The sequence below is a fragment of the Elephas maximus genome, chromosome 15 (assembly GCF_024166365.1).
Source record: "Elephas maximus indicus isolate mEleMax1 chromosome 15, mEleMax1 primary haplotype, whole genome shotgun sequence".
Lineage (NCBI taxonomy): Eukaryota > Metazoa > Chordata > Mammalia > Proboscidea > Elephantidae > Elephas > Elephas maximus.
In genome coordinates, this window is record NC_064833.1 from 59,844,894 (window position 1) to 59,863,947 (window position 19,054).

The 19,054-nt window shown below is 41.0% G+C and overlaps 1 protein-coding gene across 1 annotated transcript in view; it reads right to left on the reverse strand.

The window, feature by feature from the left end:
• Positions 1-11,526, reverse strand: part of CHMP4C (charged multivesicular body protein 4C) — a 34,528-nt gene extending 23,002 nt beyond the window's left edge. Inside the window, exon 1 of the mRNA XM_049853581.1 lies at positions 11,156-11,526. Within this exon, the coding sequence (XP_049709538.1) occupies positions 11,156-11,345 (190 nt within the window). The 5' untranslated portion in view covers positions 11,346-11,526. The remainder of the gene's footprint in view (positions 1-11,155) is intronic.
• Between the last annotated feature and the right edge of the window lie 7,528 nt (positions 11,527-19,054).

Sequence of the window (19,054 nt, forward strand, 5' to 3'; positions counted from 1 at the left end):
AAACCCTATGGGGCAGTTCTCCTCTGTCCTACAGGGTTGATATGAGTCAGAATCGACTTGAAGGCAACAGGTTTTTTTTTTTTTTGGTAGTTAACACAGTATAGGTTTTCAGTTAGGATAATATCCGGAGTTCAAACTCCAAAGTTATACTTACTTTCATTTTACAGGTAATAAATCTATGGAAAGTGTTGGTAATGTAAATAGTACTGCTCACTGAAAAGGCCTGGTGAACAATGCTATGGCTACAGCAAAAAAGACACCCATTATGGCTATGCTCCATACACATTATATCAAAGAACCAGGAAGACTCACTGGGAATTCTGATTGAAATAAAGGATAAAGTCTCCAAAATGCTTACCAAATATTTGGTTGCATAATTTTACATCTCTGAATCCAGACATAAAAGTATAAACTTTATTTCATTTAAACTAGATGTTGGTATTAAATTTTAATTTTCGAATAAAGTATTTAACTTCGAATAGACGCATTCCCAACCTTTAAAAGAGAATGATCTCCTTTTCCTTTCCTGTAATTTTAAAATGCCGTTCTTGCTTGCTTGCTGTTTTGGGTTTGTTTTGCTTTGAAGGCAGTAATTACACTGTTGGTATTTTAAGTCACTAGCATGGGAATGAGTTGTCGGAGATGGCAGGAAGTGGATGGTAGTCAGGGTTTCTAGCTCTCCCCCATCTACTCCCTAGAAATATCCACAAGTTAGAATACATGGATAAAGCATTGCTAACTCTGTAAGTGACCGACACCGGCTTGAAGAGACATAGGTCCAAGTTTGGGAGCTCTCGCTGCTTTGAAGCACCCCATATAAATTTCAGACTGGGCCCTCCATATTTGCAACAAGCAATTCTCCATCAGCACCACCTGAGGGAGGTAAAGAATCAAAATCCCTGGCACAGGAAAGTTGATTATTCAGGAAATGGCTGGCAATATGCTTTATATTTAACCCCGACTCTTGGTTTTTGTTCCAAGTAGGAGAAATTAAAATTACCACTACTCGCTAAAAGTTCTGGTTAAATTTTACTAAGGCAGAAGATTGATAATACGTTTTAAAAAAATTCCTCATTACTATCTGTAGATTTCAAGTATCTGTGAGTTTCGTTCATTAAAAGTATAATTAGAGAAAAGCGTATCTCACAAAAATGAACACCAAAATAGATCATTAATGCCCCTTCCGAATCTGAAATCCAAAGCATAACTTAAAAAAAAAAAACAAAACTCAGTATTAGATTGCTTGCTAGGTCTCTTCGGCTATAGTATCATAGTCTGAAAATGATCTGAAATAAACAGTCCTAAGTACCAAGAAATACACTAGGAATCCTAAGCACCTCTGGAAGTAAACGCCCAGCAGGCTTCTGCCATATTTTGGGGGAATGTATAAATGATATGAATTTATCAGAGTTGTGGTTTTAGTAGTAAATTTGCTACCATATTCTACTGTATTGTGACCGAGTCAACAAATTACACAATAGTATGAATCAAATAAAATTATTTTCTTTGTTTAATGTAAACATTTCCCAAAATGTGCTCTATTATCCCATCCTGTGGAATTTAATTGTAGAAAATTAATAACAAATGTTCCAATAGTCATTAAAAAATCCATGAAGGAAAAAACTCAACATATTTCAAAACTAGATGTAATGCCACATAAGAAAGAGTTCCAATTACCCTTTTAGAAGAAAACAAAAATCCTTACAACTGGACCAATAAGCAACATCATAATAAACAGAAAAAAGATTGAAGTTGCCAAGGATTTCATTTTACTTGGATCCACAATCAACGCTCATGGAAGCAGCAGTCAAGAAATCAAACGATGTATTACATTGGGCAAATCTGCTGCAAAAGACCTCTTTAAAGCATTGAAAAGCAAAGATGTCACTTTCAGACTAAGGTACGCCTGATCCAAGCAAGGTATTCTCAATTACCTCATATGCAAGCAAAGGCCAGACAGTGAATAAGGAAGGCTAAAGAAGAATTGATGTCTTTGAATTATGGCATTGCAGAAGAACATTGAATATATACCACAGACTGCAGGAAGAATGAACAAATCTGTCTTGGAAGAAGTACAGACAGAATGCTCCATAGAAGCAAGGATGGTGAGGCTTCATCTCACATACTTTGGACATGTTATCAGGAGGGGCCAGTTCCTGGAAAAGGACATCCTGCTTTGTAAAGTAGAGACAGGGTCAGTGAAAAAGAGGAGGACCCTCAATGAGATGGACTGACACAGTGGCTGCAACAATGGGCTAAGCATAACGATTGTGAGGATGGCGCAGGACTGGGCAGTGTTTTGCTCTTTTCTACACAGGGTCGCTGTGAGTCGGGACTGATTTGATGGCACCTAACAATAACAACGACCCCTCCAGTAGTAGTCATGAAACATGTCGGAAAACTATCAAAACCTTTTATGTCACAGATAATTGAGAAAATCATTGTAGAACAGAAATACTCTGTTACTCAAGCAGCTGAGGAATTAGCAGAGAAGACGATGATTACATGAGTTCATTAAGATAAAAAAATATTAACTTAGTCACCTATACTTCTTTTCTTCGGGTTACTGGATGCTGAATCAAGGAGAAACCACAGACTACCCACTGGCCTTCGAACTTGACTGTGCATCAAAATCATCCAGAGAGTTTTGAGGACCACAGTCTTGCACCTTATCCCAGATCTCCTGAAACTGAATCTCCTGGTGCGTCATTTTAAAAAACTCTCCAGGTGAATCTGAAGGAGCTATCACACCATCAATTCATAGACCTGCATTTGTGAACCAGAAGTATATGAATGTAGTATGGTCTTAGGGATTTAATTCACAATGTACGCTGGGGTATTCTTGGAGAAATGAGAAAAGGTTAGAGAAATAAGATGATATGAGTCAGAAATGTGGGTCAGGTATATTTATAGCTAGATGAATAACTAAACTCATTGAGTGTTGACCTGTTAAACTGGTGATCCACTTTTGTTAAATCCTGGCTGAAACACTGTTGCTATCATGCAGAGGTACCCTGGAGTGAAGTCTATAGTGCCATATCATGAGGCTCTGCCCTTGGTTCTACCCTATTCAGTATTTTAACCAAGCCTTTGACAAAAAAAAAAAAAAAAGGCTGTTGATCAAGGTTGTGGCTGATTCAACTAAAAGAAATAGCTCATATATAAGATAATAAAATTGGAATTCAAAAACATCTTGATAAATTTAAGACAACTGGAAAAAAGATGATGTTTAATAGAAATAAATATAAAATATTGAATGCAAGCTTAACGTGTTGATTTAACTAAACCAAAAACCAAACCCACTGCTGTCGAGTTGATTCTGACTCAAAGCAACCCTATAGGACAGAGCAGAACTGTCTCATAGGGTTTCCAAGGCTGATTCTTTATGGGAGCAGAATGGCACATCTTTCTCCTGCTGGAGCAGCTGGTAGGTTTGAGCCACCAACCTGTGGTTAGCAGCTGAGCGCTTTAACCACTGTACTACCAGAGCTTCTGATTTAACTTTAAAAATAAACAAACCAAGCCCGTTACCATCAAGTCAGTTCCGATTCATAGTGACCCTATAGGATAGAATAGAACTGTCCCATAGGATTTCCAAAGAGTGGGCAGTGCATTCAAACTGCTGACCTTCGGTTAGCAGCGAAGCTCTTAACCAGGGTGCCACCACTAAGGGGTAGGGTAAATGTGTCTGGGAGTTTTAACTGTTTCCAAATCCAATAGGGAAAAAGCCAGTGATTTGGCAGCTGAAAGAGCACATACAAATATAGGCTTATTAATAGAACAAAAGAGATAATTCCAGGGCACTCTGTGCTGGTCAATACCTAATGCAAGTGCGTGAATGACATTGTAAATCTTTGTGGGATTTTTGCCAGGGCTCAAAGGGGTGGGAAAGCAGAAATATCAACACTAGAGCTTAAATGAACAAAGCTTCCAGGGCTGCCTCAGGTATTTTAGGCTCCCAATTACGGGCTGAAAGCCCCAAGGGGAGCTTCTAAGTTAAGGAAGGGAAACTGTGAATGGAGGTAGAGGAGGGTCACATCTCCATGCCTAGTGACCTATCTTTTCCAGAAAATGGAGACTACGATCTGGCCTAGGTATTCTGTTAATGTCCTAAGAATAAAACTTGTTCTTTTTCTAGGCCCCAGAATACATTGAGCATGGTACAAGAATAAAATCAGATAATTAGAGGCACATATAACAATTTATTATCTTATAATTTGAATACTAAATAACTCTGAGACCCTTTACAACCAAGGTGGAGTTATAGTACCGTATGAACTTCCCTAAAGAAATCTAACTCAGGTAGCTAATGGAAGCCTGTCGGAAATATTTCAGGAGTAAACAGAGGAAGGTGAATAGATTTTTCTCATCCAGTATCTGAGAGATGATGGGGGAGGAGGGGAGGAGAAACAAAAGGAATAGGTGAGGCAAGAAAACAGAACAGAGAGTACTACCAGTTTCTAAGAGGTGACTGGTGGACTCAAACTGCCAAGTTTTTGATTAGCAGCCAAGCTCTTAACCACTGTGCCACCAGGGTTCCCCAGTTTAACAACTCTTTGAATAACAGACCATAAGTTTACAAACTGTAGTGGACATCAGAATTAGAATCAGTAAGTTATTTGTTAACAGTTCAGACTTCTGGAGCCTATACCCCACCTACTAAAATAAAAATCTTTAAGGGGGTAGTCGTGAATGTGCCTTTAATAAGCACCTTCAAGGAATTCTGATACAGGTGATCTGAGGACCATATTCTGAGAAATGCTCTTAAGAAAGGAGGTCACCAAGTAAGCTATAGCTCCCAGGGGAACTTCCATCAGGGCCCTGCAGTCTATGACTGTCTTGTATTACCGGAGCCATGCTTTCAGGCTCACTAGTTTGGCATTCAACTAGCTGATAGTGTTGTAGCTCTCTTTAGGCAGAGGTCCTTCCGGCCCTCTGAGGACTGCAGGATTTGGCTCTATGACAACTGTAAGAAAAAGTAAACTCAAGAGTCCAAGGTGTCTCCTTCCACTAAGCTAAGTGGGTGGAAGTTTGCACACACCCCCACTCTAAGAATGACCAACCGTGCCATTATTCTGGGAGCAAATTCATCCTTGGTTTAAAAAAAAAGAAGAAGAAAGGAGCCCAGGTTTCAAAGCTGAGCCAGCTTGCTAAAATGGAGGACTCTCTGCCTTTGGACCTTATTTTACCAGCAGATACTTGATGAAGAGGTTGACTTGCCTCAGCACCAGATTTTCACTGAAATCCTGTGTTATGATACTAAGTAGGAGTTATGGCCAGATTTGCCTCCTGTCTGTCTCAACCCTTCATCTCTATCAGCGCAAGTTCCCAACAGCCTAAGGCCTACTGATGGCATCAGATTGGAGCCACCCTTTTTACATAATTACGCATTTGGAGTTGCTGCTCAGACCAGGAAAAGGTAAGCAACAGGGCCACGACCAGGATAAGGGAGGAGAGAGGGACCTAGTGTGCATAATTTAAGGGGGCATTCACTCTCAGTGTCACACAGGTGTGTCCCAGGTGCTGCCTCACCCTGGTAACTCACCCAGCCCTGGCAAGCAAACTTCAGGAGTAAGGGGCAACTGAGGAAGTGAAAAAGGTCAGGTTGAGGAATAGGAAACTTACAAGAGGAATTACCTGCTGTCCTCAAATACAGGAGAATTCTTCATTTGACAAATAGGGTAGACTTAGTCAATGTTGTTCCAGAAGACAAAGTTTGGGTCAATGAGTGGAATTTACTAGGAAGCAGATTTCAGCTTTAAAAAAACAAAACAAAAAAACCTGCTATTGTTATAACCATGGCTAATGTACTAAGTGTTTTACACAACAATGCCGTTAATCCTCACAACTCTAAGAAGCAATGTTATCATTGCCATTTTGTAGATGAGGAAACTGAGTAGAGAGGCCAAGTAACTGGTCTAAGGTCACACAGCTTCTCAGTGGCAGGGCAAGGCTGGGAATCAAACCCAGGGCTGCCTGCTTTGAAGTCCAGCCTCTTGACTATATGCCAGATTATTTTGTGACAAATGTGTCAATGGGGACCTGGCAGAAGCTCCTGAAATATTTCAAGAGTAAACAGAGGTGGACAGAGGTAAACAGAAGAAGGTGAATAGATTTTTCTCATCCAAGTATCTGAGTGATGATGAGGGAGGGAAGAAATAATAGGAATGGGCAAGGAAAGCAAACAGCATAGAGAGTGGTCCCTTTCAGCTTAAAAACACTTTGAATAATATATCATAGGTTTTCAGACTATAGTATCATAATCAGAATCATTATTTATTAAAAGTTCAGATTTCTGGTGCCTACACCACACCTACTAAAAATTGAATGGGAATATATTTAAGCAAAAGCCCGATGACCATCTATTAGTGATATTATTTTTAAAAAACCTCATAAAAGAGATTAGAAGAGATGATCTCTAAGGTGGGTGGCCCAACTAGCATGACAGGATGGGTTTGCAGTGTGCTAAGATATTGATTCCCTACAGCTTTTGAGGCAACTGACCTGGCAATATCAAGAGTCCCTAGGCTAGGTCTTAAATGCTAGCAGCCGGGCATCTAAGATGCATCAATTGGTCTCAACACACCTGGAGCAAAGGAGAATGAAGAAGACCGAAGACACAAATACGAGCCCAAGAGACAGAGCCACATAAATCAGAGACTACACCAGTCTGAGACCGGAAGAACTAGATGGTGTCCAGCTACAACTGATGACTGCCCTGACAGGGAACCCAACAGAGAATCCCTGATGGAGCCGGAGGAAAGTAGGATGCAGACCTCAAATTCTCATAAAAAGGCCAGATTCAATGGTCTAACTGAGACTAGAGGGACCCTGGAGGTCATGGTCCTCCGACCTTCTGTTAGCCCCAAACTGGAACCATTCCCGAAGCCAACTCTTTAGACAGGGATCGGAATGGACTATAAGGCAGAAAATGATACTGGTGAAGAGTGAACTTCGTGGCTCAAGTAGACACATGAGACTAGGTGGGCAGCTCCTGTCTGGAGTTGAGATGAGAAGACAGATGGGGACAGAAGCTGGCTGAATAGACATAGGGAATACAGGGTGAAGAGGAGGGGTGTGCTGTCTCATTGTGGGAGAGCAGCTAGGAGTACATGGCAAGGTGTATATAAGTTTTTGTACAAGAGACTGACTTGATTTGTAAACTTTCACTTAAAGCACAATAAATAAAAATAAAAAAAGAAACGTATGTTAAAAAAAAAAAAAAAAAGAGTACCCAGGCTACCTGGTCTACGTGTCAATCAGTGAGATACACAAAACTAGCCCTGCGCATGGCTGCCATGTTGTGAAAAGGTTAGGAAGCACTGCAAGACTAAGAGACCTTATTTTCCTACCTCACTAGCATAGTATGAATTTAGGCTTCTAATCCTCAACCCTGACCACAGGGCAGAATCAGCAAGGGTGGGGGCTCTCGTTAAAAAAAAAATCGATGCCTAACCCCTGCTGGGGTGGTTCTACTCTGCCCCATAGGGTCACTATGAGTCAAAACCAACTCCACGGCAATGGGTTAACCCCCACTCTGGCCAATTATATCAGAGTCCATGGCAGTGATATAAAAGACACTGAGATGACTTTAGAATCTAGCCAGGGTTAAGAATTGCTCTAGATGACAGTGATCAGAAGAAGTAGAAAAAGAATTAAGTGATGTATAAGAAGTTTCCTTTTCCACAAAGCAGATCACTAGCTCCAAAGCAGGAACTAAATCATAGTAATTTGGATAAAGTTTGAGGTGAGGAGAATTAGCTACTGCTGCACAATTTTGCTACCAAGTTATAATGAAAGCAAGTTTCAGACTAAATTCTGCATATACACTGATTAAACAAACATACATTATTAGCAAGCAGGCCAAAACAGTTTGCCTGACCTGTTCCGTGGGCTCAATGAAGCCTCAGATCTACGTCCTTTCAGGTGCACCAACACACCTCGTATAAAAGGTGCACTAAAGGCAGACAGTGACATTCCAAGGCAGAGTTCTGGGCCCTTGGTGAGGTACACTCAATCAGAAATCCCCTGAACCAAGGACTGAATGCTGGACTGGTTGAGATCAAGCCTCAGGTACCATCTTAATGGTAAGTTAATTATGTATGTGGTAGATCTTATAATCTGTTCATATACAGATAGGAAGCAAGTGTCCCTAAACTTCTTGAGCCAGTCCACATTTTTAGAATAGCATAGTTTCACCAATAAAATCTCATTTCTAACATTTATTATGCTAATTAAAAATTAACTCATTTTACCAATAAAATCCATTTGAATTCAGTCTGCTAATGTCAAAGCTTTGGTTGTTGTAGAGATGGATAACTGAGGAATTTGTAGGGGTCAGGAGAGTGGCCCTTTCTGAAATAATGCTAGCTCGCCGCTCACAGACCGTGAATTCTCACCAACGTGTTAGCTGAAGGAAACCTAAACTGCCCATGTATTATGTCACTCTGATTATAATATAAATTACTGTCATTCTAACAATAGCATTGTGTAGCACGGGACCCATTTAAAAACCAGTTGGCAGCTTGAGTCCTCCCAGAGGCACCTTGGAGGAAAGGCCTGGCAATCTACTTCTGAAAAACCAGCCACTGAAAACTCTATGGAGCACAGTTCTACTCTGACACACATGGGGTCACCAGGAGCTGGAATTGATTTAACGGTAACTTGGTTTGGTTTGAGTTCTTTTTATGTTGGGTTTAGAGTTCCTGGGTGAGGCATACCGTTACAGTGTTTGCCAGCTAACCCAGGTTCAAGTCCACCCAGAGGCATCTTGGAAGGGAAAGACCTGGTGATCTACTTCCAAAAACGTAACCACTGAAAAACCCTATAGATCACAATTCGACTCTGATGTACATGGGGTCACTATGAATTAGAATCGACAGGAGGGCAACTGTTTTTTTTTTTTTTAATATTGGGCTTTATATCACTATGTGTGTGAAAGTATTTCTTGGCGGCTAATGGAAGACAGTAACTATGTGTATATCAAGTTATCTTGTTTAACTGGAAGATGCAGAGGTTGACAGTGTTTTTAATGGATGGGACTGTCATTGATAACAGATGACTTCATGCTAAAAAGCCTCTTCCTACTCCCAAGTCCACAATAGCAGCAGCAAATCTCCCAAAGCTAAAGGACAAAGAATAAGTGATGTCTCTAACATCAATTGTCTGTTTGCATTTGGTACTTGCATCTGTAACTTCTCTGATCTAAGGAAGTTACAGCTCCTAATTAGTGGCGTAGTGGTTGAGAGCTACATCTCCTAACCAAAAAGTTGGCTGTTTGAATCCACCAGACACTCCTTGGAAACTCTGTGGGGCAGTTCTACTCTGTTCTATAGGGTCGCTATGAGTCGGAATTGACTCGATGGCAATGGGTTTGGTTTTTTTTGGTTTTAACTTTTTTTTGGTCTTTATTGTTAAAGTCTGCATGTGAAACGCTTTAGTACATTGCCAACTGGAGAACATTTCTGAAAATAATCCACATTATTTTACATTTTTGTCTTTCAAAAGCAAATCTATATTTTCACTACTTCCTAGAAGCAGATGTTCAAATTTTCAGATTTTTAAAACCAGTATTTACAAGCAACCGCTACAGACACGGCTATATACGAATCCAAATGGATGTCAGAATAAAGGGAGGAAAAAACTTTCTCTAAGCAAATTTCCATCCAATGAAGAGGAAGGGCCAAGTAACAGAATGACCAGTGACATTTAGCAAACCATAATGGCATAGTCTCTCTGTAGAAATTGCCATTTATCTGACTGACATAAACTAAAAATAGAAACTAGTACTTAGCTCTACAACAGACTATAATAGGACAAAAGTTATACGCAATAGCACAGAAAAATGAAGCTTGACCTTTATATTGTTGATACTAAGTGGGCACAAATGTATTAGGCACGCTTTTATGGGAAAGATGCAGGGTTTTCCAGGTCACGTCCATGAGACATCATTCCTTTCCTGCATTAAATGATGGTAGCGTCAATCAGGGTGAGCTAAGTCTTCTCAAGGCTTTGTTAGGACTAAAGAAGCGGCCTTCAGGATGCAAACGTTCAGGGTTTGGTAATCAGTGGAGTCCTGTATTGCCACTTCTGTTCCTGGATCTGCCACTGACCTGGTGTTACAATAGTAAATCACTTCAACTTCTCACTGGGTTTTTATACCTGCCACAGCTGCTGTTGAAAATCAGATCTATTCCTTATGTTCTATGTATTCCCTGTGTAGACAGCCATATACTGAAGAAACCAATTAAGTTGGGCAAAGTACAAACAGTTCAAGGTTCAACAGGAGCAACAAGCTTCACTACTGACTCAAAGTCTCTTGCGTATGCAAAGGCCAGTGATTCCAAACCCACTGCCATCGAGTCGATTCCGACTCATAGCGACCCTACAGGACAGAGTAGAACTGTCCCACAGTTTCCAAGGAGCGCCTGGTGGATTCGAACTGCCGACCTTTTGGTTAGCGCCTAGCATTTAACCACTAGCCACCAGGCCAGTGATAGGAAGTTTAATTCCATTTTTTTTTTTTTTTTTCTCTCTCTCTCAACTGCACAGCAACCAACCAAAGTTTTCAACCTTTGAGGAGCAAGCTAAAACCAGGACTTACTAGACTACGCTTCACTGGAGGTTTGCGCACAAGTTAAAATGCAAGACTCAACATTCAAACGTAGAGCAGAAAAATCGGAAATCTGATGTTTATTTTGGGGGTCAGCCGGGCTGGGACTACGGTGAGTGGGCCAGAAGCAAAATTTAAAGGGGGTGCTCAAAACTCAGTAATCAAATAATAATTTAATGCCCCAAAACTCTAAATTAAATTTAAAAAAAAATATCCACAATGAACAAAATACCAAAACTTTAAATAAAGAAGCCCCGTGCGGAGAGACACAGGAACCGGAGACAAAAGAAAAAAAAAAAAAAATCAGTCATACCAATCCTGCCTTTAAAATTTTGCTTTTAATCAAAAGCCTCACTCAGCTCGCCCTAGTTCCAGCCCTGGTGGTCTGTACCAGTTTCTACAAAGACTGTAGGAGCAAAGCTGAAGCGAGCTCCTACCTGGCCACCTGGGGGTTGGGGGGGCTGTGGGTCGCACTGCTCCCAAGGAAAGGGCTGGAGGTAGGTGGGTGAGAGCTCACGCCTGAGGGCCAGACCCCAAGCCTACCTCGCTTGTTCTGCGTGCCGTGCTTCTTGGCTAGGGTGAGTTCTCTCTGGATTCGATTTTCCAGAAACTCTTGTTTCTTGCCCAGCATCTCCTCTGTCTCCCGAAGTCGGGCCAGGGCCTCCTGGGGGCTGGGAGCAGCTCGGCTCTTAGAAGAGCCGCCCCCTTTAAAGAACTTGCCCAACTTGCTCATGGCTCTGAAGTTGGGGGGATAGTTGTCCCGGAGGCGTCTCAGGTGCTCCCCGGGGCCGCGCTGGGGGACAGGTGAGCGAGATAGTCCTCTGGGGACCCCAGGCTCAGAAGGCGGCGCTCCTTGGAATCAACAAGATTCCGGGGCAGGTGACACACACTCCTGGGCATTTCCTGGCCGCCGACTCGGCCCCGCCCCTCGGCGCGGTTACCGGGCGGGGTGGACACCGGAGTCGGACGTCTGCCGGTCGGCACCACCCAGCCCCTGGGAGTTAAGGGAGAGCGGAAACGGCTGCAAAGTTCCTGCTTGCCTTGTTCACTCTGGAGGCGCACCATAGATGAACTACTTTGTGAATGGCTCATTTAAAAAAGCGAGCCAGTATTCCAGGGATTTTGTGCTGGCCTAAAAACACGTAAAATAAGTGAGCTTTACTTATCGGGCGGGGGGGGGGGGGTGAGGAAACCCTGGTGGTGTAGTGGTTAAGTGCTACGGCTGCTAACAAAAGGTCGGCAGTTTGAATCCTCCTTGGAAACTCTTAAGGCTGCTAACAAAAGGTCGGCAGTTCGAATCCTCCTTGGAAACTCTTCAGGGACTCGACGGCAGTGGGTTTGGTTTTTGGTTTTGGTACTTTACCTGGATAAGCATGTGCTTTATTCCAAGCATGCGGTTTGCCTGTGTGTGTATGTGTGTGAGTGAATAAATGATATTCATTTATTTTCATCTAGGTGTATCCTGTGGGGGTATGAGTGTGTGTGTGTGTGCACGTGCTTTTCCAGGAGAGTTGTCCACCACTGCGACGTAGGTATGGGGGCAAGTGGCTTATTCTAGGAGCTCCAGCTGGTCTCATAGGCTTGCCTCTGCATGTGTAGTCAGGGCAACGAGGTGTGTGTCCGCGTGCCAGGTGGCCTAGTGGATTCGGAATCATTTCATCCATGCAGATTTGAAGTGGGTGAAAGAAGATCATCATGTCTTTTTCTAATGTCTGGACTTCTGAACATGTTTGGTGGTTGCAGTCAATTCAGTAATAAGGAACCTGAAGCTTTCAGTCTATGGACAGTGTATCTGAAAGCTTTAATGGGGCCGCCTCTAGTGTTTGATTCAAATGCCTTTACAGAGACAGTTAAGTAACAGAAAGGAGAGAATGCCCTAGAGGAAACAAAACAAAACCCTGTTCATGCTATCTCATTCCCATCTACTGGAGCTGCAAGGAAAGAGTTCGGTAAGATGAAAAGACGGCCATTTGTAATGATTATGGATGATGCAATACAAACTGAAAATTAAACATTCTACAAAGGAGTGAGACATGGAATCAAGTCTACGTTCTAGTTTTAAAGGACTAGCATATGCCCAGCATAATACAGACCTATTTGAGTAATATTACCCAACATTATCAGAACCTATTAGTGATCTTTGGAAACCCTGGTGGTGTAGTGGTTAAGTGCTACGGCAGCTAACCAAAGGGTCGGCAGTTCGAATCCGTTAGGCGCTCTTTGGAAACCCCATGGGGCAGTTCTACTGTGTCCTATAGGGTCGCTATGAGTCAGAATCGACTCAACGGCACTGGGTCTGGTTTGGTTTTTGGTATTAGTGATCTTTAGCTAATCACAGATTGCTAAAAATAAATAAAGCATCCATTACTATGACAAATACACCTTGATACCCAAGATCAAAAATCTGATATTGTGTGTCATCTAACACAGAAGCAGAATGTTGATTGATTTTATTCAACATTGGTATGCTGTTGTTGTCAGGAGCCATCAAGTTGGTTCTGACTCATAGCAACCCTATGTACAACAGAATGAAACATTGCCCAGTCCTGTGTCATCCTCATAATCGTTGCTATGTTGGAACCCATTATTGCAGCCACTGTGTCAATCCATCCTGTCGGGGGTCTTCCTCTTTTTCAGTGACCCTCTACTTTACCAAGCTTGAAGGTCCTTCTCCAGGGCTGGTTCCTCCTGATAATATGTCTAAAGTACTTGAGAGAAGTCGCTATTCTCACTTCTAAGGACCATTTTGGCTGTAATTCTTCCAAGACAGGTGTGTTCATTCTTCTGGCAGTCAATGGCATATTCAATATTCTTAGCCAACGCCATAATTCAAAGGCATCAATTCTTCTCTGGCCTTCCTTATTCATTATCCAGGTTTCTCACGCATATGAGGCTACTGAAAATACCATGGCTTGAGTCAGGTGTACCATAGCCCTCAAAGTGGCATCTTTGCTTTTTAATACTTTAAGGAGGTCTTTTGCGGCAGATTTGCCCAATGCAATATGTCGTTTGATTTCTTGTCTGCTGCTTCCATGGGTGTTGTTGGTGAATCTAAGTAAAATGAAATTCTTGACAACTTCAATATTGATATAGCCAGCATCAAATTTTGCTGAAGAAACTAAATGTTTTCACAGGAGGCTTATGGGTATTTATCACAGAAACACACACATGTTGATTTATCATTTCTCAATAACTACAGCCAGAAACCTCATCATTTTCTGCTCGGCCATCCACACCACTTATGGTCTGTAACATATTTTGCTTGAATTTTCTATGTATTATAAACTATAATAAATATTGTGTTTTGTTATCTAAATATTTTATGAATCTGTTTTGGAACTTATTTTCTTAACTAGATTTTAAGTCTCAAAAAGAAGTAGCACTTATTCTACTATGGTTCCCACTTCTGGTCAGTTTAACCAACCTCTATTGAATGTATTTTATATATAGTACTGGGAATACAAGTGCAGTCTGTTTATCTCTAATGATGGTAGTAACAGCTTCCATCTTTTGAGCATCTACTATGTGGCAGGCATATTACATGCACTATCAATAATCCTTACAAACACCCTATAAAGCAGGTATTGTTATTTCTATTTGATATATGAAGAACATGATATTCAATTGGTAACATGGCCAAGTTTGCACAAGAAGTAAAAGGGGAAGAGATCTTTCTGCTTTTTTTAAAGCTCTTGATCTTTTCACTGTTCATGTGACCTACTTTCTACTACATGGATTGGTCCAGAAGAGAACCTCATTAAGTATTTATTTAACTAAACAACTTGAGATGAAGAGGTGGTTGTGAGGCATTAACTTTAAGGGATTCTGCAAGCATTACTGAATTCATGGAGGGACACATTTAAAGAGGAATCTCTCCAGTGTACTGAAACATTCCTTCGTGGTTCACTAAACACTAGATTTTGTTGGGAGAGCATGGAGCAAATAGAACAGAGGTACTGAAAGTTATGGTGAAGAGTTGCTTATCTATCTACCCATCCATTTATCCATCCATGCATCCATCCATGCATCCATTTATCCATCCATGCATCCATCCATGCATCCATCCATGCATCCATCCGTCCATCTGTCCGTCTGTCCATCCGTCCATCCATCCACCCATGTTTTCCATTTGACAGATATTTATTGAGCATCTCTATGTTCCAGGCATTGTGCTAGGTATTGAGAATATGGTTAAGAACAAGATAGAGGTGGTTTTGTGTTCCACAACTTGGTGGGGAGGAGACAGAAATTAAACAAGTGATTTCAGAAATAATGGACTTAATAAAGTTCTAATAAGTACTATGGAGAAGGACAGGGAATTATGAGAATATAGAAAATCTGATCTTGTTTTAGAGGTCAAAAAAAGGTGGCCTGAAAAAGTGACAGTTAACCTGGAATTTGAATGATGAGTAGGAGTTACCTAGATTTAGAGAAAAGGAAAAAGTATTCCAGGATAAGAAGTCATTCATTCCTTTTTCATTCATCATTTTTTTAAGTACATATTATGTATCAACATAGTTCCAGATGCTAGAATTTCAGCAATGAACAAAGAAAGGTAAAAGTCCATGTACTTGTGAAGACTACTTTCTATTTAGTGGAAGAGAGACAATTAATTAATTAATTACTGTATGTGGAAACCCTGGTGGCCTAGTGGTTAAGTGCTACAGCTGCTAACCAAAGGGTTGGCAGTTCAAATCCACCAGGCGTTCCTTGGAAACTCTATGGGGGCAGTTCTACTCTGTCCTATAGGGTCGCTATAAGTCAGAATCAACTCGATGGCAACAGGTTTTTTTTTGGTTTGGTTATGTGCCATCTGGAAAAAATAAAGCAGGGAGAGTTTGAGATTTAAAATTTTAAACAATATGTGCAACACTCCTGAGGTTGAAGGATTTGGTTTGAAGGAAGACTAGTATAGCTGAGGCTGGGAGACAGAAGAGGAGAGTGTAATGACATGACCTTTAAAGTAGGCAGAGTCCAGATCATATAACGTCCACACAATACGCTAAGGATCTTGTATGTTATTCTAAGAGCAAATAAGAATCAATCAGAAAATTAAAACAAAAAATCTAGTCATTAACTTATAATGCAGTGGAAAAAACAATCAATTTTACACAATTTATTGTGTGGATCACCTTCAGAAACACAGATGGTATACAAAGCAAGATATGTTTAAATTAAAAACCATTCTCTTCCATTAATACGTAAACTCAGTAGGGAAAAGATAATACTTGCAAGCAAACAAACCATTCAAATATATATTAGTGTTGCGTGCAGCAATGGGATACAGAAAATACATTTTTAAATCAATGATTTAGAAGCTGAAAATAACACATTAATCTTCATTCAATACTCATCCTACAAATGTGGTTACATAAAGAGTTCTCAGCATCTAGTGTATTTTTCATTTTCTAATCTCAGTTGATCTCAGCTAATAAGGAGGCTGCTGTTCAAAAGAATGATCTTGTTCAGGGTGATTTACCGTGGTTTAAGATGGCAGAGGAAATTGGAAATTTATAGATCTGGTAAAAATACTTAGATGTCAGACTAATTGATACATTTTGGCCACCCCTTGAAATTACATCCATTTTTAGGATGCCAAATGAACTGTTTAAAGCAACAGAAGAAGAATTACCCTTTAAAGATATTGCAAAATCATCAGCAAATAGTTATTTATTAAGCAGCTAAACAAGTATGTACACATTCTTTTCATCAGCAGTTCTGTTTCTTAGAACCAAATATGCATTGTTTGTAATACTCAATCACAAAAATGAGCACAGAAGTGGCCATTATGAAAAATAACAATTTCACAACAATAAAAGTTATACTGCCCTAACTCATAAAGGAGAAATACGGGACCTGTGCCTGAATTTTGTCTTCGAAGCTCTTAATCCATGTTTTCTCATATCTCTGTTCATCTCTGATCAGAAAGACGTTAAAGAATCTCAGATTTACCAGGTTTAAGTGTAAAATGTTTTCTATACCAACCACGTGATAGATATAAAATGAGATGCAGCCCTCTACTTCAATGTCAGCCTTATTGTATAACCTCCATATACCAAACCCAAAACCAAACCCGGTGCCATCGAGTCGATTCTGACTCATAGCGACTCTATAGGACAGAGTAGAACTGCCCCATAGAGTTTCCAAGGAGCACCTGGCGGATTTCAACTGCTGACCCTTTGGTTAGCAGCCGTAGCACTTAACCACTACACCACCAGGGTTTCATAACCTCCATAACTCTTCCCAAAGCTGATTGTTACACCCTCCCTTGCCTGAAGAATTACGTTATACCTGGATACAACTGCATGAGATTTTGTACCTAGTCAAAGAACACACACTCTCCTCAAACCAACTCCTTTTCCTCTCAATTGAGGATAATTCTAGCTTTTCTTTACTTGAGCCAAAAACCTTGAGCCATCTTTAGCTCCTCTCTTTTCACCCCACATCCAATCCATCAGTGATCCTATAAGCTCTAACTTCTACAAAAGCCCGACAACCTACCAACATCCTGCTCCAGGCTCTCTCACCTAAATTATCACAGTAGACTTCTAACCGACCTCCTCATAACCATCTTGTCATCACTACAGTCTACCTACAGAGTAGCCAGAGTGAGCCTGGGTCTAAACTTTCCAAGGGCTGCCCACCTCACTCCAATTAAAAGCCAAGATCTTCACCAGTGTCTTCAAGCCCACTTCCATCCCCACCCAGTACCTCCATGTCCACATATCTTACCATTCATCCCTGGTCCACTCTGCTCCAACCACATTGACCTTCTCACACAACCATTACTATGATAATATTGGTGATTGTAGTTTTGATGATGGGTTTTTCTTTGCTTCACTCCCTTCCCTATCCCCACCAATTAAGCCTCAAACATTATCAACGCTCATGTTTTTGCGTCATCGTCCTGTTGCTGTCTTTTAAGTGTACCCCAATTTGCTTCTTTCATGCTTGAAGTGTGAACCAAACACAATATTCCAGGTGTTTTTGACCACTCAAGCAGGGTGAAGCAAGCTACCTTATTGATGTTTCATATTCTGAAGATTATATTTTTATTTATGCCAGTTTAGATTATAGCAGCTTTGGGGCAGCTGCATGTCAATGTTGACTTATTCAATCATTGATGCATTGGACAAATTTTTTTTGAGACCTTGCCATGTGCAGAACATTGAACAATGAGCTGGTGTAATGGATTGAACTGTGTCCCCCCCAACTATGTGTCAACTTGGTTAGGCCATGTGTGGTTGTGCTCCATTTTGTGATTTTCCTGTGTGTTATAAATCATAATCTTTGGCTGTGGTTAAAAGGATTAGGGTGGGATGTAACACTCTTGCTCAGGTCACATCACTAATGCAATGTAAAGGGAGTTTCCCTGGGGTGTGGCCTGCACCACCTTTTATGTTACAAGAGTTAAAAGAAAAGAGACTCAAGCAGAGAGCTGGGAACTTCATACCACCAAGAAAGCAGCGTAGGGAGCAGAGAGTGTCCTTTGGGCCTGAGGTTCCTGTATTGAGCTGCTCCCAGACCAAGGCAAGACTGATGATAAGGACCTTCCTCCAGAGCTGACAGAGAGAGAAAGCCTTCCCCTGAAGATGATTACCTGAATTTGGACTTCTAGCCTACTAGACTGTGAGAAAATAAATTTCTCCTTGTTAAAGCCATCCACTTGTGGTACTTCTGGTATAGCAGCACTAGATGACTAAGACGGCTGGCAATATAATAGTAAGAGACAATCTTTGTCCTCAAAGGACAGAATGAAGATATTTCCCAATAATCCTGCAAATACAGACTTGCAAACTATGGTAAGTGTTATGAAAATTTCCAGGAAATATGTATATTATGTAGGTAGAGTAATGGTCCCCTGAAACCTGTGAATCTATCATCTTACATGGCAAAAGAGATTTTTATGTCATTAAATTACAGAACTTGAAATGGGAAGATTATCTTGGATTATCCAAGTCAGCCCAACATAATCACAAGGGAAGTGGGGTGGGGTGGGGGGTTCAGAGTCAGAAAAGGAGATGTGATGATGGAAGCAGAAGTCAGAGAGAGATGAAGGTAGATTTGAAGACGCTACCCTGCTGGCCTTGAAGATGGAAGAAGCCACAAGCAGGTCCCTCAATGCAGGCAGTCTCTAGAAGCTGGAAAAGACAAAGATGTGGCTTCTCTCCTACAGCCTCCAGAAAGAACACAGCCTTGCTGATACCTTCATGTCAGGACTTCTGACTTCTAGATATGTAAGATAATGAATTTGTATTGTTTAAAGCCACCAAGTTTGTAGTTATTTGTTAAAGCTGCAATAGGAAACTAAAACATATAACAGAATCTGATCCAAGTTGAAGCAGGTCCCTAAAGCCTCTTTTGGGTAAGACACTTCTGAGCTGAGAGCTAAAGACAGCAGGAGATAACCAGGCAATTTTGGAAAGAGGAGGAAGTATACCA